Source organism: Notamacropus eugenii, chromosome 3 (genome assembly GCF_028372415.1).
Source record: "Notamacropus eugenii isolate mMacEug1 chromosome 3, mMacEug1.pri_v2, whole genome shotgun sequence".
NCBI lineage: Eukaryota > Metazoa > Chordata > Mammalia > Diprotodontia > Macropodidae > Notamacropus > Notamacropus eugenii.
The window spans coordinates 95,290,346-95,305,598 of NC_092874.1; the positions used below are offsets into that span (position 1 = coordinate 95,290,346).

Below are 15,253 nucleotides of genomic sequence, written 5' to 3' on the forward strand. Positions count from 1 at the left end.
AAGAGAAAGGCATGTGCCAAATATGAAGGAGTTTGCAATCCAGATAGAAACTTAAATATTTATGAGTTACAAAAAGGGGAAGTCTCGGAGAAGTGGAGGGTAATCCTTTCCCACATGGAAGTGGCATGGGAGGAGGAAAGGAGCAGTAGGGGAGAAGGAGCAAGAGCAGGCAGGAGAGTTTGGGACCATGGGACCATGGAAGCAGGGGGTTCTGCTTATCTGAAAGGGTCCCAGCTGCATCAATAGTTTATCAGTCTGGTACAGACTGATCGATGCCTGTTTTGTAGCTGATGTGATTCTCAAGGATTTGCTAATCGTCCAGCTCTGGAAAATATGGTGACTCAAAGAAGACAGGTTAAGTTGGCTTCAGGACAATATTAGGTAGTTCCTCCTTTGTTCATGTTTTGTCTCTTTGGCTGACACCATCCTATGGCTCACTTTGCATATACAGAAGAGGTTACTGTCTTGGTTGGTGGGATGGAGTGTTATGGTAAGGGTTAATCCATTCTGAACTGTTCTGTCCAGATGAATGTGCTGGGGGAGTGGGGGTGGGAGAATCTCCCTTGAGTCTGACATTCCGAGGGATGAAGATGTTCTTTGGCTAGGATCCCAGAACATTTACAACTTAGATGGCTGTGTGGGTGGGAGGCAAAAGGTTTTGGTGGTGTGGTATGGTGGGGAAGGAGGTTCAGGATGAAGGGGCAGGAAAAAAGCGCAAAGTTTATTTCTAAGGCCAGTTACTTTGCTGGTATACTTTTGCTTGACCAACAGCTCTCTACCCCTACAAAAAGTTTGATAGGTTATTCCTTCAACCATCTCCTTGGCCTCAGCTGTAGTTATAATTAGCTGTGTTATTGCTCTCACCTAATGGCAACATTCTCTACCCGTAGCCAGAGCCCTAGACTCTTCTAACACATTTATAGCTCTGTAGTCCTTCCTTCTCCATAAACACATGGGGAATAGGTTTCAAGGGGTTTTCCATTCCTTTGATTTAATTCCACCTCTCTTCAGATATCAGAAAAATTCTTTAGAGCAAACAAGAGGGCAGGGGAATAAAAAGGGGCTGGACAAGAAGAAAGGACCCAAGGTTTTATTATCAGATTTTTATCAGTCATGGTTTTATTATCAGATTTTTGCTAGGTGAGGAGAATGAGGAGGAAACTCCCAGAAATTATGGGAAGAGGCAGGATGAGTTTTACTACTCTTTGGAGTGAGGCTGAAGAGCTGAGCAGTGACATCAGAACATATGTGTGTAGAAAGAGGAATAATGGGTTATTTCAGAACCAACTAGCTCAGCTGAGCTCAGACCCCATAGGCCTCCGCCACCTTGGCAGAGGATGCAAAGTTCATCTCTCCATGAAGTGGTTTCTTCTCTTCTACATCCTGAATGCAGAGGAGGCAAGAAGGTTGGAGGTTAGAGTCATATGGGGGAGGTCTAAGGGTAGGGTTCTTTGTCTAGAGGAAAGCCTGGTTTTAGGGTTCTCCAGATCCAAACAATCCCCTGCCACAGAACCCAGAGTGTAGGCTGGCATACTTAGGATGGTATTGGGATATGCTATTTCCCACTCCCTCCTCTGATCCTTTGGATTGGTGCTCAACTAGAGTCCAAATTAATCACTAGAACATCCCAAGAACTAGGTAATGAAGGAGAAACCCTGCTCCCACTCATGTGATGAACATATTTTGTTTGAATGTGAGATTAGATGATCTCTCTCTCTTCTCAAAATTTTTCTTTCTTCTGCTGCTATCTTCCAACTCCTTGGGGCCCCACCCTGGGATCTTACCTCTTCAGGTGGCATGTTGCTCTGGCGACAGAAGCATGAGTACATGAGGGTGAATGCTATCGGAAGCAGGGTCACCACCAGCAGTGTGATCCAGACTAGTAGTGCCATGATCACAATTCCTTTTCTCAGAGTCTGGTGATAGATACAGAGGTGACTCTAACTCTGTTACTGCCACCTGGCTTGCTTAAAACTGTCTGCACTCTCACTGGTCTCGTCATTGCTACAAATGTACCTGTGCACTTTGCCCTATCACCATTGTCAGCAGTGTGGTATGATGGAAGGAACACTGGATGCAGAGATTCAGAGACCAACTTTGGTCTCAATTCTATGGTTAACTAGTGATGTAACTTTGGGACAATCACTTCACTTTAACCTCAGGACTGTAGTTTTCTTACCTGTGACATGGAAGGTATTAAATTTCCTTCTAGCTCTAAAGCCCCCTTATTTGATGCCCTTCCTATTTCACATAGCTATTTTGAAGAATGACTATGACTATGTATTATCCTGACTTTATATTTACTAGCTATGTGATCCTGGGCAAGTCACCTCACCTCTCCGAGCCTCAGTTCCTCATCAGTAAAATGAGGGTAAAAATATTTGCATTATCTGTCTCACAGGGTTGTTGTGAGGCATGTGCCTTTGATCATTTACACTGAGGGGATGGGTTCTATGGACTGGCACCAGGCACTTCTCCCCACCCTTAGGTTGACCAACAGCTTTCTACCCCTCCAAAAAGCTTGATAGGCTACTCCTTCAACTGTGTTATTGCTCTCACCTAATGGCAACATTCTCCACCCCTGGCCAGAGCCCTAGACTCTTCTAACACATTTACAACTCTGTGGTCCTTCCTTCTCCATAAACACTTGGGGAATAGGTTTCAAGGCTGGGTAAGGTAAGGAGGGCTTACCTTACCTTAGGTAAGGCTGGGCCAGAGCTTAGGTTCCTACTCAAGAGCTCTCATGAAAAGATCAAGCTTCTTTCCAGCAGGAGGTTGCCCTCCACTCTCACCATCCTGAACCAGCGCTCCATCCACATCACTCTTTGTACTCCACCATCAGGTTCCCCTAAAACCTAGGCCTTGTCAGATTTCTTTTTAGAAAGATAAAAATTGCTTGACAATGATTCTTTAAATTTGTCCTGGGGGTAAATTCCCTATCCTTGTGCAACTGCTCATCCTGGGACAAAGCCTAGGCTCCCGTGGTCTGGTCATAGTTATAGTTCTGTTTATCCATTATCCTTCCTCATTCTTCCCATCACACCAAAAATGTATACTCACTTGCAACATGTTCAGGTAGTCTAGGCACTGGTTTTTCCTCTCGTCTTCCTGTGGATCTGAAGGGCTATAGGCCCTAGTGGGCCAAGCTTTGTCTTCATCACATAGTGACTTATAGTAATATAATGAGTTTTGTAGCTCCTGAGTACAGATAACAATGGCAGCAATGGAAGTAGAAATAGTTGCCAGAAAGAATAGGATTTTCAGGAAGCTCTATGGAGGAAAGAAGACAGGGGGCATCCCTGCTTAGGGTTTTGCCTAGGACCCTTCCACAGGTTTTGGTGAGGAAAGGGCTTAGTTCAGGGGTAGGGAACCTACAGCCTTGAGGCCACATGTGCCACTCTAGGTCCTCAAGTGTGGCCCTTTGATTGAATCCAAACTTCACAGAATAAATCCCCTTAATAAAAGGATTTGCTCTGTAAAAATTGGACTCGATAGAAAGACCCTACCTGAGGACCTAGAAGGCCACATGTGGCCTCAAGGCTACAGGTTCCCCACCCTTGGCTTAGTTCTTTTATTCCTATTTTTGTAGCTCCCCAAGATCTCTGTAAGTCATAGACAAAGGTTTGTGAAGATGGTCTATGAAGAGAGCATGGGAGAGCTCAAGAGTTACCTTTGACTAGGAGTATGGGGAAGGGTACCAAGTCAAGAGTGGGGCAGATGGGCCTGGGGTAGGACAAATGGCTTGTTAATTATACCTGTCTTTGCACTTACCCACCATGTACCTCTCTGCTTCTCTTGAATGATAGCAACAGCTCCAGCTGAGATAGCCTGGAGAAGATAAGGGGGCATAAAAACCACATTTCTCCTTTATTGTCTTCTACCATAACCCTTCTTGAGGGCCCCCCCCCCCACATGAATTCCTCCCTCTCCTCTCCCAGCCCAGTGTGTGCAACTTGCCACAATAGGACTGTTGAATGTGGGGTTTGGCTTCTGTTCTATGTAAAGAAAAAGGTTAGCATGCCATTTGTGAAGTATGGAAGAAGTCTGTGTGGGCCTTACTGTATCCAAGAAATTTGGGGTCAAATACTATTTTTCTTCAAAGTTAAATACATGAAATCTTTCCTGACCTCCCTAACCCACAGTGATCTCTCCTTCCTATAGCACTGATGGCCTATACTATTTATGTAATTCCTTGACTTGTTACTTACCTTTTTATTGTCTCATTTAGCACACTCTGAACATTCACAACATGCAAAAATCAAAGATGTATAAATCATGGTTTCTGTCCTTTGTAGCTTATAATCTAGCATATGTCCTATTTCCCCAGGTAGATATTAAGCTCCTTGAAGACAAGAACTGCATCTTTTATTTATTTGCATCTTTTACAATATCTAGCACAGAACTGGGCACATTCTAGATGCTAAAAAGTGTTGCTAATAAGATGGTTATGCCCTTCCTCCCTGAATTTCATTCATCTCCCCTCTCTCTCCTTCCCCACTATACTCACCACAGCTCCAGTCCAGAAGGCAGCTCCAGAATACTTTAATTCAAAGAAGGGGCCCATGCAGAAGAACACTCCTAGAGCTCCGCTCATGGCTCCCAATATCATCTGTGCAGTCTGTGAGACAAAGACATCCCACCTCCCACAATCATCCTCTTTCAGATACCTCACATTTTAAGAGAGAAATATCTTGCTCCCAATATCCAGGCTAAAAGAAGGGCTTAGGTGGAATGGGTGCTGAGGTAGTGGTTGCCTAAGATAGAAGAGTAGGTAGGAATTCATAAGGGAGAGGCAGAACTGTTTATCATGTAACACTAGCTTCAAAAACTTTGCTCACAGAGACTATAGATAGTGTTACTTTAAGAAGCTATGAAATCTTGCACAGTTACAGTCTCGTTCTTTGAAGAGTCTGTGGAAAGGCTGAGTTTAACTATCATTCTGGAGAGACTTTAGCTGTTGTGGCTTGAGAAAAACTATGAGAGAAATAAAAGAAAGGACTAAGAGAAATTCTTCATGAGAGAACTGTTTTTAACTCTTGTGAAGAAACATGAAGAGAATTCTTGAGAAAGGATTTTAATTGGCATTCTGAGAGAATTGAATGGTGTGACCTTTTCCAGAACTGAGATGTCAGTAGTTGTAGTGAGGCTATAGGTCTAGCCTCTAGAGGCCTAGATGTCTTTGGCTATGATTTTTCTTAAGCTATTACTTGGCAAGTAATTATTTGTCCTTGTATTATTGTTTGCAATACTGTTAATGAATTGTATAGCCAGTAGCCTTGATATTTAAGCCAAGGAAATTATGGGCTTGATAAATAAAAAGAGAGATGAGTAAATAAAAAAATAAAATAAATAAATAAATAAAAAGAGAGCTTATGGGAAAAAAGCTTCCTTCAGTTTATTTAACAAACTAGAGTAGAGGCTCAACCATTCATTTCTATGTAGATGCCTACCAGTTCTCTATATATCCAGCCACCTTCTGAGCTCTAGTACCAAATCTCAAACTTTCTGACATCCCCACCAGGATGTTTTGCAGGCACTTCAAAATCAACACATCTAAAACAGAAGTCATTGCACTCTGTGTTTTGAATTGTCTTTGAATAATCATAATGTCCTTTTAATGATGACAGATTTTTCTTGGAATCAAAAACCCATCTTGTAAACACCCACATTCTACAGATATTTTTCTTTGACAGTGAGTCATAGAAGTCTACAGTCCCTGGGCAGCTAGGTCGTACAGTGAGTAGAACATTGGGCCTCTGGTCCTGAAGACCTGAGTGCAAATCTAGCATGACCCTGGGCAAGTCACTTAACTTTATAGTCTGTCTCAGTTTCCTCAACTGTGAAATGGTGAATAGCACATACCTCTCAAGGTTGTTGTGAGGATCGAATGGGATATTTGTAAAATTCACAGCGCAGTATTTGGCACAACATTAATAAATGTTCAATCCCTTTTCCCTTTGTCTCTTAAAAGTCTTACTTTGTAATGCTGATCCTATGGGCACTACAGTCTCCAAAGAAATGAAAATGACAATCATTACATGAGCTCTGTGGATAGGCATACATGGTATTGTCATTAGGCTGCCTGCCCCATACTTTGCTGTTGTTCAGCTGTTTCAGGTGAATCTGACTCTTTGTGATCCCATTTGGGGTTTTCTTGGCAAAGATACTAGAGTGGTTTGCCATTTCCTTTTCCAACTCATTTTACAGATGAGGATACTGAGGTAAACAGAGGTAAAGTGATTTGCCCAGGGTCACACAGCATCTGAGGCTGGATTTGAATTCAGGTCTTTCTGACTCCTGGCCCAGCACTCTATCTACTCTGATACCTAACTACCAGTCCCATTCTTAATGAACAAGGAATTATGATGGTAAGGTAGAGAATGTCGCTGAAGAATGTAAAAGTGTAAGAGGGCAGGGCACATGATAGATAACTTGTCTTCTCCTTTAATATCTTTGCAATGTCAAGAGAAACTAAGGAAAACCCTCTCATATTGATTGGACACCTTTTGCCAAGTACATTGGAAGTCATGGATAAGAGTTGACTGGGATGAGTAGGCATGAATTGGTTATTCTGCACTGAAGGAAGGAGCACAGAAACTGATGAGATTACATCCATTTGAGTACCCCATTTAGATGAATTTTATCTAAATATCTCATCTATTAAATGTCTCCTCTGAATCTAATAAACAAGACCTAAAGTATTTTTTTTTTTACTTCCTTGGGGCCTTGGATGGATTGTTTTCTGTGATTTAGTGTTATACAGTTTAAAAAAAACCAGTTCTGCCATCTTGTATAAAAAAGACAGTAAAATAGAAATATAGTTTATGAGAGAATAAATTTATCTCCAATGAAATCTCCCTAAAAGTATCACTCTTTACTTTTACTTCATCAGGAGAGAATGCTGAAAAGTAACAGTAGTAGTAGCTTGAATTCCAATCAAACACATTCCTGGTAAGGAGGAAAAGAAGGCCATGTCTTTCTTTGCCTGGACATGGAGTCCTTTTGTCCTATTTGAGGACTGTTTCACTTACCCAGGTTGCCAACTGTAGCCGACTCTTTCTTGCACTCAACCCAAGAGTGACAGCAGGGTTCACAAAGAATTTCAATACAGACTTCCCAGCTTTGAGAAACTCAGGCAAAGCTGACTCCTGGTGGATGTGGACATTGATGTGAAATGGCTGGGAGGTTCCATCTGCTTCCAACTCATTCATCTTCACCCCATTCACCTTCACCTCGTTGGGAACCATCTTGCAGGCCTAGAAGTAAGTGAGATTAAGGTATCAGGGCTCATGGTGAAGTTTCATTTAACATGATTCCTCGTATAATGAACTAATCTGACTTCCCACCTCTGGATTTGGTTTTCCCCTGAAGTTCACCTTAAATGTACAGAAGTATCCCTTTAGACTCCATTAACTCCCTCTAATCACCTGTACACATTGATCCCCATCTGGATAGAGGACAAGTATATAACATTAAAAGGTCAGACTCAGAGGAGAAGGGAGGAAGTTTGGATGATGGGGTCCAGACCACAGAAAAAGAAATTGGTGCTCTCTGGAAGCCTTGGAAACCTCAGTCCAAACCCCATTAGATCCATAATAATACCAATATTGCTAATAGTCCTTTAACATAGGTATGGGGGTTTGGTTTTCAAAGTATTTTCACATCCATTATCTCATTCTGTCCTCAGGTAGGGTAGGGAAGGTGTTATTAAATCCATTTTATAGATAAGAATACTGAGGTCCAAAATGGCTAGAGTGCAGAAGCTCCAGCTCCTCTCAAGCCCCTGCGCTATTGGTGGAGCAGTGAAAAGCTTGGCCTCTCCTTTTTCTTCCCACATCTCTCCTATCGTCTCTCCACATTCTTCACTCCCATTCTTGGCTAGGGGTGAGGATAGGGGTGCGGAACCTGCGGCCTTAAGGACACACATGGTCTTCTAGGTCCCCCACCCTTGGTCGAGGTCAAAGGCCACTGTCTTCCTCCTTCTCCTCATCCCTCTTTGGAACTGCCCTTACACTGCTCATTTCCCCAAGGCCGAGGGATAAAGCCAAATAAACAACCTGCTGTCTTTTCTGTTGCTAGAAGGGACGAGTTGATGAAATGGAGATTTTGCGGCCTTTTCTTTATTTATTCATTGAAATTGCTATTCAGGATTCCCTCAAATTTCTATCATCGATCTGAATGAGGAACAGTATAGGGCACTACTGTCCCTTCTGCCTACTCTTCTGTCTTCTTTCTCTTGAATAAACTCACTAGTAATACTTCCCCTCCCATGCAAACACTCTGAAGGGTTAATAATATAGAGAAGATTGGATTTCTGGGTGAACAGGATAAGAGACTGGAGAGTTGGTAAGGTCTGGGAAATCTTGTGGTGGGGTTGGGGAAGGGGAGAAAGCTGCATTTTGGGGAGCAGGGTTCCTCTTACCTTGTTTGGTTCAGAGTCTTTGGCCAGAAAGAGAAATGGGGTTGAGATCAGTGGAGTGGAAAAAATAGAAATCTGATAGAGAAACGGCTTGTTTGGAAGAACAGAAGAGGGGAAGTAAAATCAAAGCCATAAATGGGAGGAGCTAGACATCCGGACTAGGAGGGGAGGAACTGTGATATCGTCATTCTAGAAAGCAGAAGGGAGGGCAGGGCCAGAGCTGGGTGAAGGTTTATGGCTGTGTATTGGGAAGTAGGGACCAGATAGGATTTCCAGGCTTAGCTGGTCAGGGCTATGGCCAGGTCAAGCTAGTTCTGTTTCCTGTTGGGGAAGCAATGAGACCTTGGGAACCTGAGGGATTCAATGTGGGAAGGGGGAGCAGAAATGGTGGGAACTGAAAGCATCCAGTCTTTTGCCAAGCTTGCAAACCACTCTATTATCTCGGCCAAGAAAACCCCAAATGGGATCATGAAGAGTCAGACACAGAGCAAATTGCAATAAAACTGTTTATGAATTTCTACCTATCTTGAATTATACAAGAGGAATCAGGGCTCATTCAAGGTTTTTTTTGTGTTGATTAACACCTGTAACCAAAGCATAGCATCTTACTGAAATTAATAGAAGTATAAACATATCTGTTTCATTCAATTATCATTTGTTCATACTTTCTGGAGTCATTATTATTCTCAGTAATAGCAGTGTAGCTCCTATAAGCTCCAAGGGTCTGCTTCCCAATTCCCACTCTCACAGATAAGTCTTAGGGTTAGACATTTACTAGCTGTGTGACCCTGGACAAATCATCTCACCCTGTTTGCCTCATTTTCCTCATCTGTAAAATGAGCCGGAGAAGGAAATGGCAAACCACTCCAGTATCTTTGCCAGGAAAACCCCAAATGGGGTCATGAAGAGTTGGATATGACTGACACTACTAAACACAAATGGGGAAAATAGTGCAATTATTATAATCCTTACTTTATAGATGAAGTCATTAAGGTTAAAGTATTGACCAGATGACACATCTAGTAGGAATTCAAACCAGGTTTTCTGAGCTTGTCACTACTAATGCTTGCCTTCAACCCTTCTTTTGGAGCCCTGACTCTGGATGGATGAGCAGGGGATTTCTCAAACAGCAGAGCTGGGGAAACAATCTGCTGCAGTGACTGTATCTGGAGTCGGGAAGCATCAAACTTACCCTTCCCCCTTCTCAGTGCCTCCCATGGCTCCTCCTCTAGGGTTGGGCTCTGGTTCTCTGGCTGTGGTGAAAACAGTTTAGTGATCAAGCCCTGCAGATCTAGGCCTCCCTTCCTTAATGCCAAATTCTTGTCTCTTCCTTCATCCCTGTTCAGCTTTCATTCATCACTCCTACCTTTACTTTGTCCACCAAGGCAAACGACCAAGCAGGTAAGCTAATAATCTCTGTTCCATTTGAACTTCGTAGGTTATGTATCCTGGTTTCCTTGGCTTTCTATGCCTGAGGGTAAGGTCTGAGTGTCTGTTTTCTTCTCTGGGGGTCTGGCCTTTGAGTTGACACTGCTATTGAGCCCTGGGGGAGATGAAGGGAGAATGACAGGGTTCCCTCTCCAATGTGGGAGTCCAGGGCTCTATCCCTTCCATTTAAAAAGGAGAGGGGGAGGCAGAGGAAGAGCGATATGGGAGGAGGAACAGGAAGATAATGATTAGAACTAGGAGAATGGAGTAGAGGAGGGAAAGGGTACAAGTGCCAATATACCATAGCAGGGCCATGTCCAGTGGGGCTGAAGAAGGGGAGGTATTGTGAGGGGAGAACAGAGAGAGGGGGAGGGATTGCTCATGTCTCCAAATGGAACCTCTGAGGAAAGGAAAATCCTTGGACAAAAGAAGAACTCATGGAACACCTTTATCTTTGGGAGAGTTTATCTTTGGAGGGTTCATAGATTTTGAGCTGGAAGAAATCCTGGAAGTGATTTGGTTTGAATCTCTCATTTCACGGATGACAAAACTGAGGCTTGCTTAAAGTGAATACAGGTAGAATACGGTAGCAGAGCGGGGATTTAAATCTAGCCTCTTCGAGTGCATTTCCAGTGCTGGTTCATGTGAATCAACCTAGATCTATATCTATCCTTCATTGCTTAGGCTCAGTAGCAGCTGCTTTGTTTCCTTTCTCTTTTTGTTTAATCTATTTCCAGGTCCAAATTTAGGAAATGTCCACCAGTGTGATAAAGGTGGATGGGATGCAGGCAGTAGAAGCCAACTTCCAACCAACTCAAATCAATATCCACATCCACCAGGAGTCAGCTCTGGCCAAGCTCCTCCAGACCGGATGCTCCTACTTGAAATCTAAGATTTATTCCCAGGATACCCACAAACAGAGCAAAAGGGTTCTCCAGGCACAGCTGGCACTTGGGGTATGAGTGAGTTCCAAGGGGTATGTGTGAGAAATATTAAGAACTGGGGGAGAGAGCTACATCTTTCCATTCCATGAAGCTGCAAAGAGAAAATGGGAGAAAGCCAGAATTACAGAAACTTGGGAATGGTTGTGATCTTAGTAATTATCTAATCTAATCCCTGACCCCCTCCTATTTTACAAGGGAAAAAACTAAGAGGGGAAGTAAATTTCATTGTCCAAGGACTTCCGTTCAGGAAACTGGAGGAATTTAGTGTTAGATATTAGTGTTAGAGAAAAAACTTGGCTTCAAGAACCTTGACTTGGGGAAACTGAGACAGGTTGTAAAATCTTTCCTTAGACATTAAGAGGAAGACTGACTTCTGATCTGAGGAAGGACTCAGGAATAAGGAGTCAAGATTGTCTCTGGAGGTTTTTGTCAGGGTAGCAGCTGTTCCACCTGCCCCCTGTCACTGTAGAGGTCATGGGCAGCGATTGAATTGCTATGCTCTGTTGCAGGTGTCACTGGTATTGCTGGGAGTCTTGAGCTGCTCTTTTGGGATATTCCTGTATTTTGGACCTTGGATTCCCTTGCAGACCATAGGTTGTGCCTTTTGGGCAGGGGTTGTGGTGAGTAGAGAAGGGATTTGGGGGGGAAGAGGGTCTTTGAGGGAACTAAGGAAGTGAGGAGGGGGCTCATGGACATGGAGGAAAGAAATGGTGCACCCAGAGGACAAGGCAGAGGAAAAAGAGGTCTTTCAAATGATTCAAAAGTCAGCTTACTTCTTATTTTCTTTTTAGTTTAACTTTGTTGGCAGGGTAGTAGAGGTTGGAGGGGAGGGATTGGAATGGGAGAGGATGGAATAGGGGTATTTGGATCCCAGACCATGTGACTGGCTTCCTTCCCCCTTTTCTAGATCCTTTCCTATTGTCTGGGCTGGGGTTTGGAAGGTAAGTGTGAAGCCTTCTCTAATCTTTATTTTTCTTAGGCCATTATAGCTGGATCTGGGGCCATCATCTATGAAAAATATCAGAGTACCTGCTGGGTAAGAGTGGGGACTGCTTTGTTTCCTTTTGGACTCATCTGTCTCTTTCCTCCTCCCTTAAGCTCCTCCTTTCCCATCCCTCTTTACTTCCTTTTCCTCCTTGTTCTACATTTACTGGCTTCAGGTCCCCAGTGGGAGGAGGAATCTGGGCCTCACCTGACTGGTATCCTCAAAGGGATTAAGCATAGCACTGTGACCTGTAGTGACCAGGCGGGGTCTGCTCTCCTCTGCTCCCTTCCTCTCTAGGGTCGCCTTGCTGCCCTGCTTGCCTTGATCAGCATCTCCACAGCTCTGGCCGCCCTCGTCTTCTGTTCATTCAGCCTTGAGGATTCCCCTAATCGCTTCTCTGACCTGGAAGAGCTCTGTGAGCGTTCTAACAGCTCGTATTACAGGCATGGTGGTTATAAAGATTGGAGGACTAACGAATGCAAGGAAGCTATGGACATATTTTTGGTGAGAACCCAGACCCAGGGTGCTGGAGGATAGGAGATAATGTGGTCCAAGGACACATCCTTCCAAGATTGAAACCTGGAGGGCAAATGAATGCCTGACTGGAGCTTGACATGGTTAGCCTTGGATTGAAGGGACTGTCCAAACACCTAGGTTAGGGCTGCAAACAGCCTGGGACTAGAAAGGGCAGAGATTCAAGAGATGAAAATACTCCTAATTTCTGGGGAAAGAACCTGGAATGTTTTCTTCTCTCAATTCCCTTTCCTCAGATGTAGTCACTTTTTGAGGGTGATAAAAAAAATGACTGACAGTGAAGTTGAAGAAATTAATTGTGGCTACAATGATTAGGGGAATAGTGACTCACGGGACTTGCTGTGATGGTGAAAAGCATGATGGTCATTCTGAAGATGGCGATAACAGTGTGCTAAACCTTTCCTCTTCTCATTCTTCAGCATTTGTTCCAAGGAATCCAGGCCATGCTGCTCGCCCTCTGTGCTGTGATACTCCTTGTGTCTCTGGCTTCTCTGGGCACGTGTTGCCGTAACTTGTGCTGCCAAAACTCTCAATTACAGGTGAATTATGGGGCCAGATCAGGGAGGGGGGCGCCCTGACTCTAGCTCCTTGTTCAGTTCCCTTCTCAATGCCTAGCCCTGGTCCCCTGTCCTCTTGGGATGCTGTACCCTTGCTCTGAGAGAACTAAGCCCTCCTTTCCTTCCTCTCTTCTCCTTTCCCATTCCCTTTTTGCTGTATCCTGAGAGCTGACCTTCTCTCTTTTAATTCTTAGGTTGAAGAAGGGGCTGAAAAGAAACTGCTGGGGGAAGAATCACTTCCTCCCTCACCTTGCAAGGAGAACTCCACAGGTGTCATTAAGCTATGAGCAGCCGTCCTGCCTAGAACCTTCCTCCCTCAGGCACCTCGAGGGCTCTCTGGGCCAGGATAGAGCATCATCATTGAGGACCTTCCCCGTACCCCCACACCCTTTGTTGTCAATTCTGCTCAGCCTCTTTCTCCTACTCTTTTGAATTTTTCCACATACCCCCTTTTTTTTTACCCCTCCCACTGCTCCCTTTTCCCACCCTCATTCCTCATTCATTGCCTTCCCTCATCCTATCACTCTCATTCTGTCCCTGAGAAGGAGTTACATTTACTCTCTTCCCTTTTTTCCCCAAGCCCATCAGCCCCTTGTCCTCAGACTGGTTTCAAGTAATAAATGCTTTCATTTCAGATGGTGATTTCTCTCCACTCTCTCCAACCCTTCGTATTCTGGGCTTGAGGAGGGGAGATGAGATATCTGTGTTTCCTTGGAGCAGGTGGAATGGAAAGGGTGTGTGAAGCCCTGGGGGAAGACCATTTCTAGTCTTTGCAGCCACAAAGGGAGGAACTTGATTCCCACCTAGAGAGTCACTGACTTGACCCAGTGGCAGTGGATAGAACACTGGGCCTGGAGTCAGGAAGATCTGAGTTCAAATCTGGCCTCAGAAACCTGCTGTGTGACCCTGGGCAAATCACATGCTTTCCTCAGTTTCCTCATTTGTAAAATGAGCTGGAGAAGGAAATGGCAAAGCATTCCAGTATTTTTGCCAAGAAAACTCCAACTGGGATAATGAAGAGTCAGACATGACTGAACAACAACAACAAATGGTACAATTTGTCAGCACTACTGAAGAGAGGGGTCTGGGCTGTAATGGCAACCAGAGGAGGCGGTGATAGTTTTTGGTCCTTCCCTGGGGGTGGGAATGAATCAGGAAAGTGTTCTTTTCCTTTCTCATTGATTCTTCTTTGCAGTATTTATTTTGTGCGGGCCATCTCATGGTGGGAAGGAAGTATGTTAGGGCTGACTTTTTGAAATCTTTTAAATTTATTATTCTTTTTAAAGGACTGTATCTCCCCATCTTGCCGAAGCTGAAAGTATAGATACAACTCATGGGTCTAGTAATTGGCACAAGGATGGCAAACTGGCTAAGTTCTCTCCTCCTTAGGCAACCCCTCTCCTATTTTGTCCCTCTCACAGGGGTTCACTATATTAAGGCCAAACAAGGTGTAGACATCTGATCAGCACAGACCACTGTTGGGGCAGCTAGGTGGTGCAGGGGATAGAGCACCAGTGCAGGAATCAGGAGGACCTGAGTTCAAATCTCACCTCAGACACTTGACACTCACTAGCTGTATGATCTTGGCCAAGTCACTTAACCCCAATTGCCTCATCCTGGCTCATCTCCAGTCATCCTGATGAATATCTGGTCACTGGATTCAGATGGCTCTGGAGGAGAGGGGAGGCTGGTAACCTGCACAGCCCTTCCTCATTCAAAACAAAGTCAAGTGCAAGTCATGTCATTATTTCTCTGATGGCAAGGTCTTCTTCAGCAATGAAGGACAAACACACGTAGCCCACTGTAACTCAGAACTCCTGAGCTCTAAAGGTCTACTGACAGCTGGGATTCCCAGCTGTGATGTCCAGTTGGGTTTTGTTTTCATGAGAAAGATCAACCCTAAAGCTACATCATGGAAATGAAAAAAAAAGTTAAGTTCTATCAACCTGAGGTAAAAAATAAAAAAGAACATGAAGCATCAGATGCAGAGCAAGAACCAAATAAAAGTGCAAATAAAAAGAAAGCATTTTTCTTATCTCACTTCAGAAAATCAGTCCTATGTTCTTAGCCTCTAACTCACTAACCTTCTGACTGTATTTTAGAGAATACCTTTTTATTTTTCATTTTCTTTAACAAAGTAAGTTTTTTTCCCCATTCTGTTCTCTCTGAGTTCAATTTCCTTTTTATCTCACCATCTGGGGGGCAGCAGATAGAGTACTGGGGCTGGGATCAAGAACATCTGGGTTTAGGTCCTGCCTCAGACACTGGCATGTGACTGGGCAAGTCACTTAACTTCACCTGCCTCAGTTTCCTCATCTGTAAAATGGCGATAATAATAGCATCTACCCCCTAGGGTTGTTGGGATGATCATATGGTATAATAATTG

At 43.9% G+C, this 15,253-nt stretch overlaps 2 protein-coding genes across 3 annotated transcripts; one reads left to right on the forward strand and one right to left on the reverse strand.

Annotated features, from left to right (window-relative positions):
- Window positions 1-1,088: 1,088 nt before the first annotated feature.
- Window positions 1,089-8,581, reverse strand: LOC140532995 (transmembrane protein 176B-like). Of its 2 annotated transcripts, XM_072652241.1 has the most exons (7): window positions 8,423-8,581; window positions 7,032-7,256; window positions 4,508-4,618; window positions 3,772-3,828; window positions 3,061-3,270; window positions 1,785-1,916; window positions 1,089-1,383 (listed from the first exon to the last, which is right to left on the reverse strand). In XM_072652241.1, the coding sequence occupies exons 2-7, from the start codon at window positions 7,245-7,247 to the stop codon at window positions 1,303-1,305; spliced, it is 807 nt and encodes a 268-aa protein (XP_072508342.1). In that variant the 5' UTR covers window positions 7,248-7,256; window positions 8,423-8,581; the 3' UTR covers window positions 1,089-1,302. The 2 variants fall into 2 exon arrangements, with proteins under 2 accessions (XP_072508342.1, XP_072508343.1); XM_072652242.1 differs by lacking the exon at window positions 1,785-1,916.
- Window positions 8,582-9,625: 1,044 nt separating this feature from the next.
- Window positions 9,626-13,501, forward strand: LOC140532996 (transmembrane protein 176B-like). The gene is made up of 7 exons (XM_072652243.1): window positions 9,626-9,820; window positions 10,585-10,803; window positions 11,301-11,411; window positions 11,771-11,827; window positions 12,074-12,280; window positions 12,730-12,849; window positions 13,062-13,501. The coding sequence occupies exons 2-7, from the start codon at window positions 10,600-10,602 to the stop codon at window positions 13,152-13,154; spliced, it is 792 nt and encodes a 263-aa protein (XP_072508344.1). The 5' UTR covers window positions 9,626-9,820; window positions 10,585-10,599; the 3' UTR covers window positions 13,155-13,501.
- The last annotated feature ends 1,752 nt before the right edge of the window (window positions 13,502-15,253 follow it).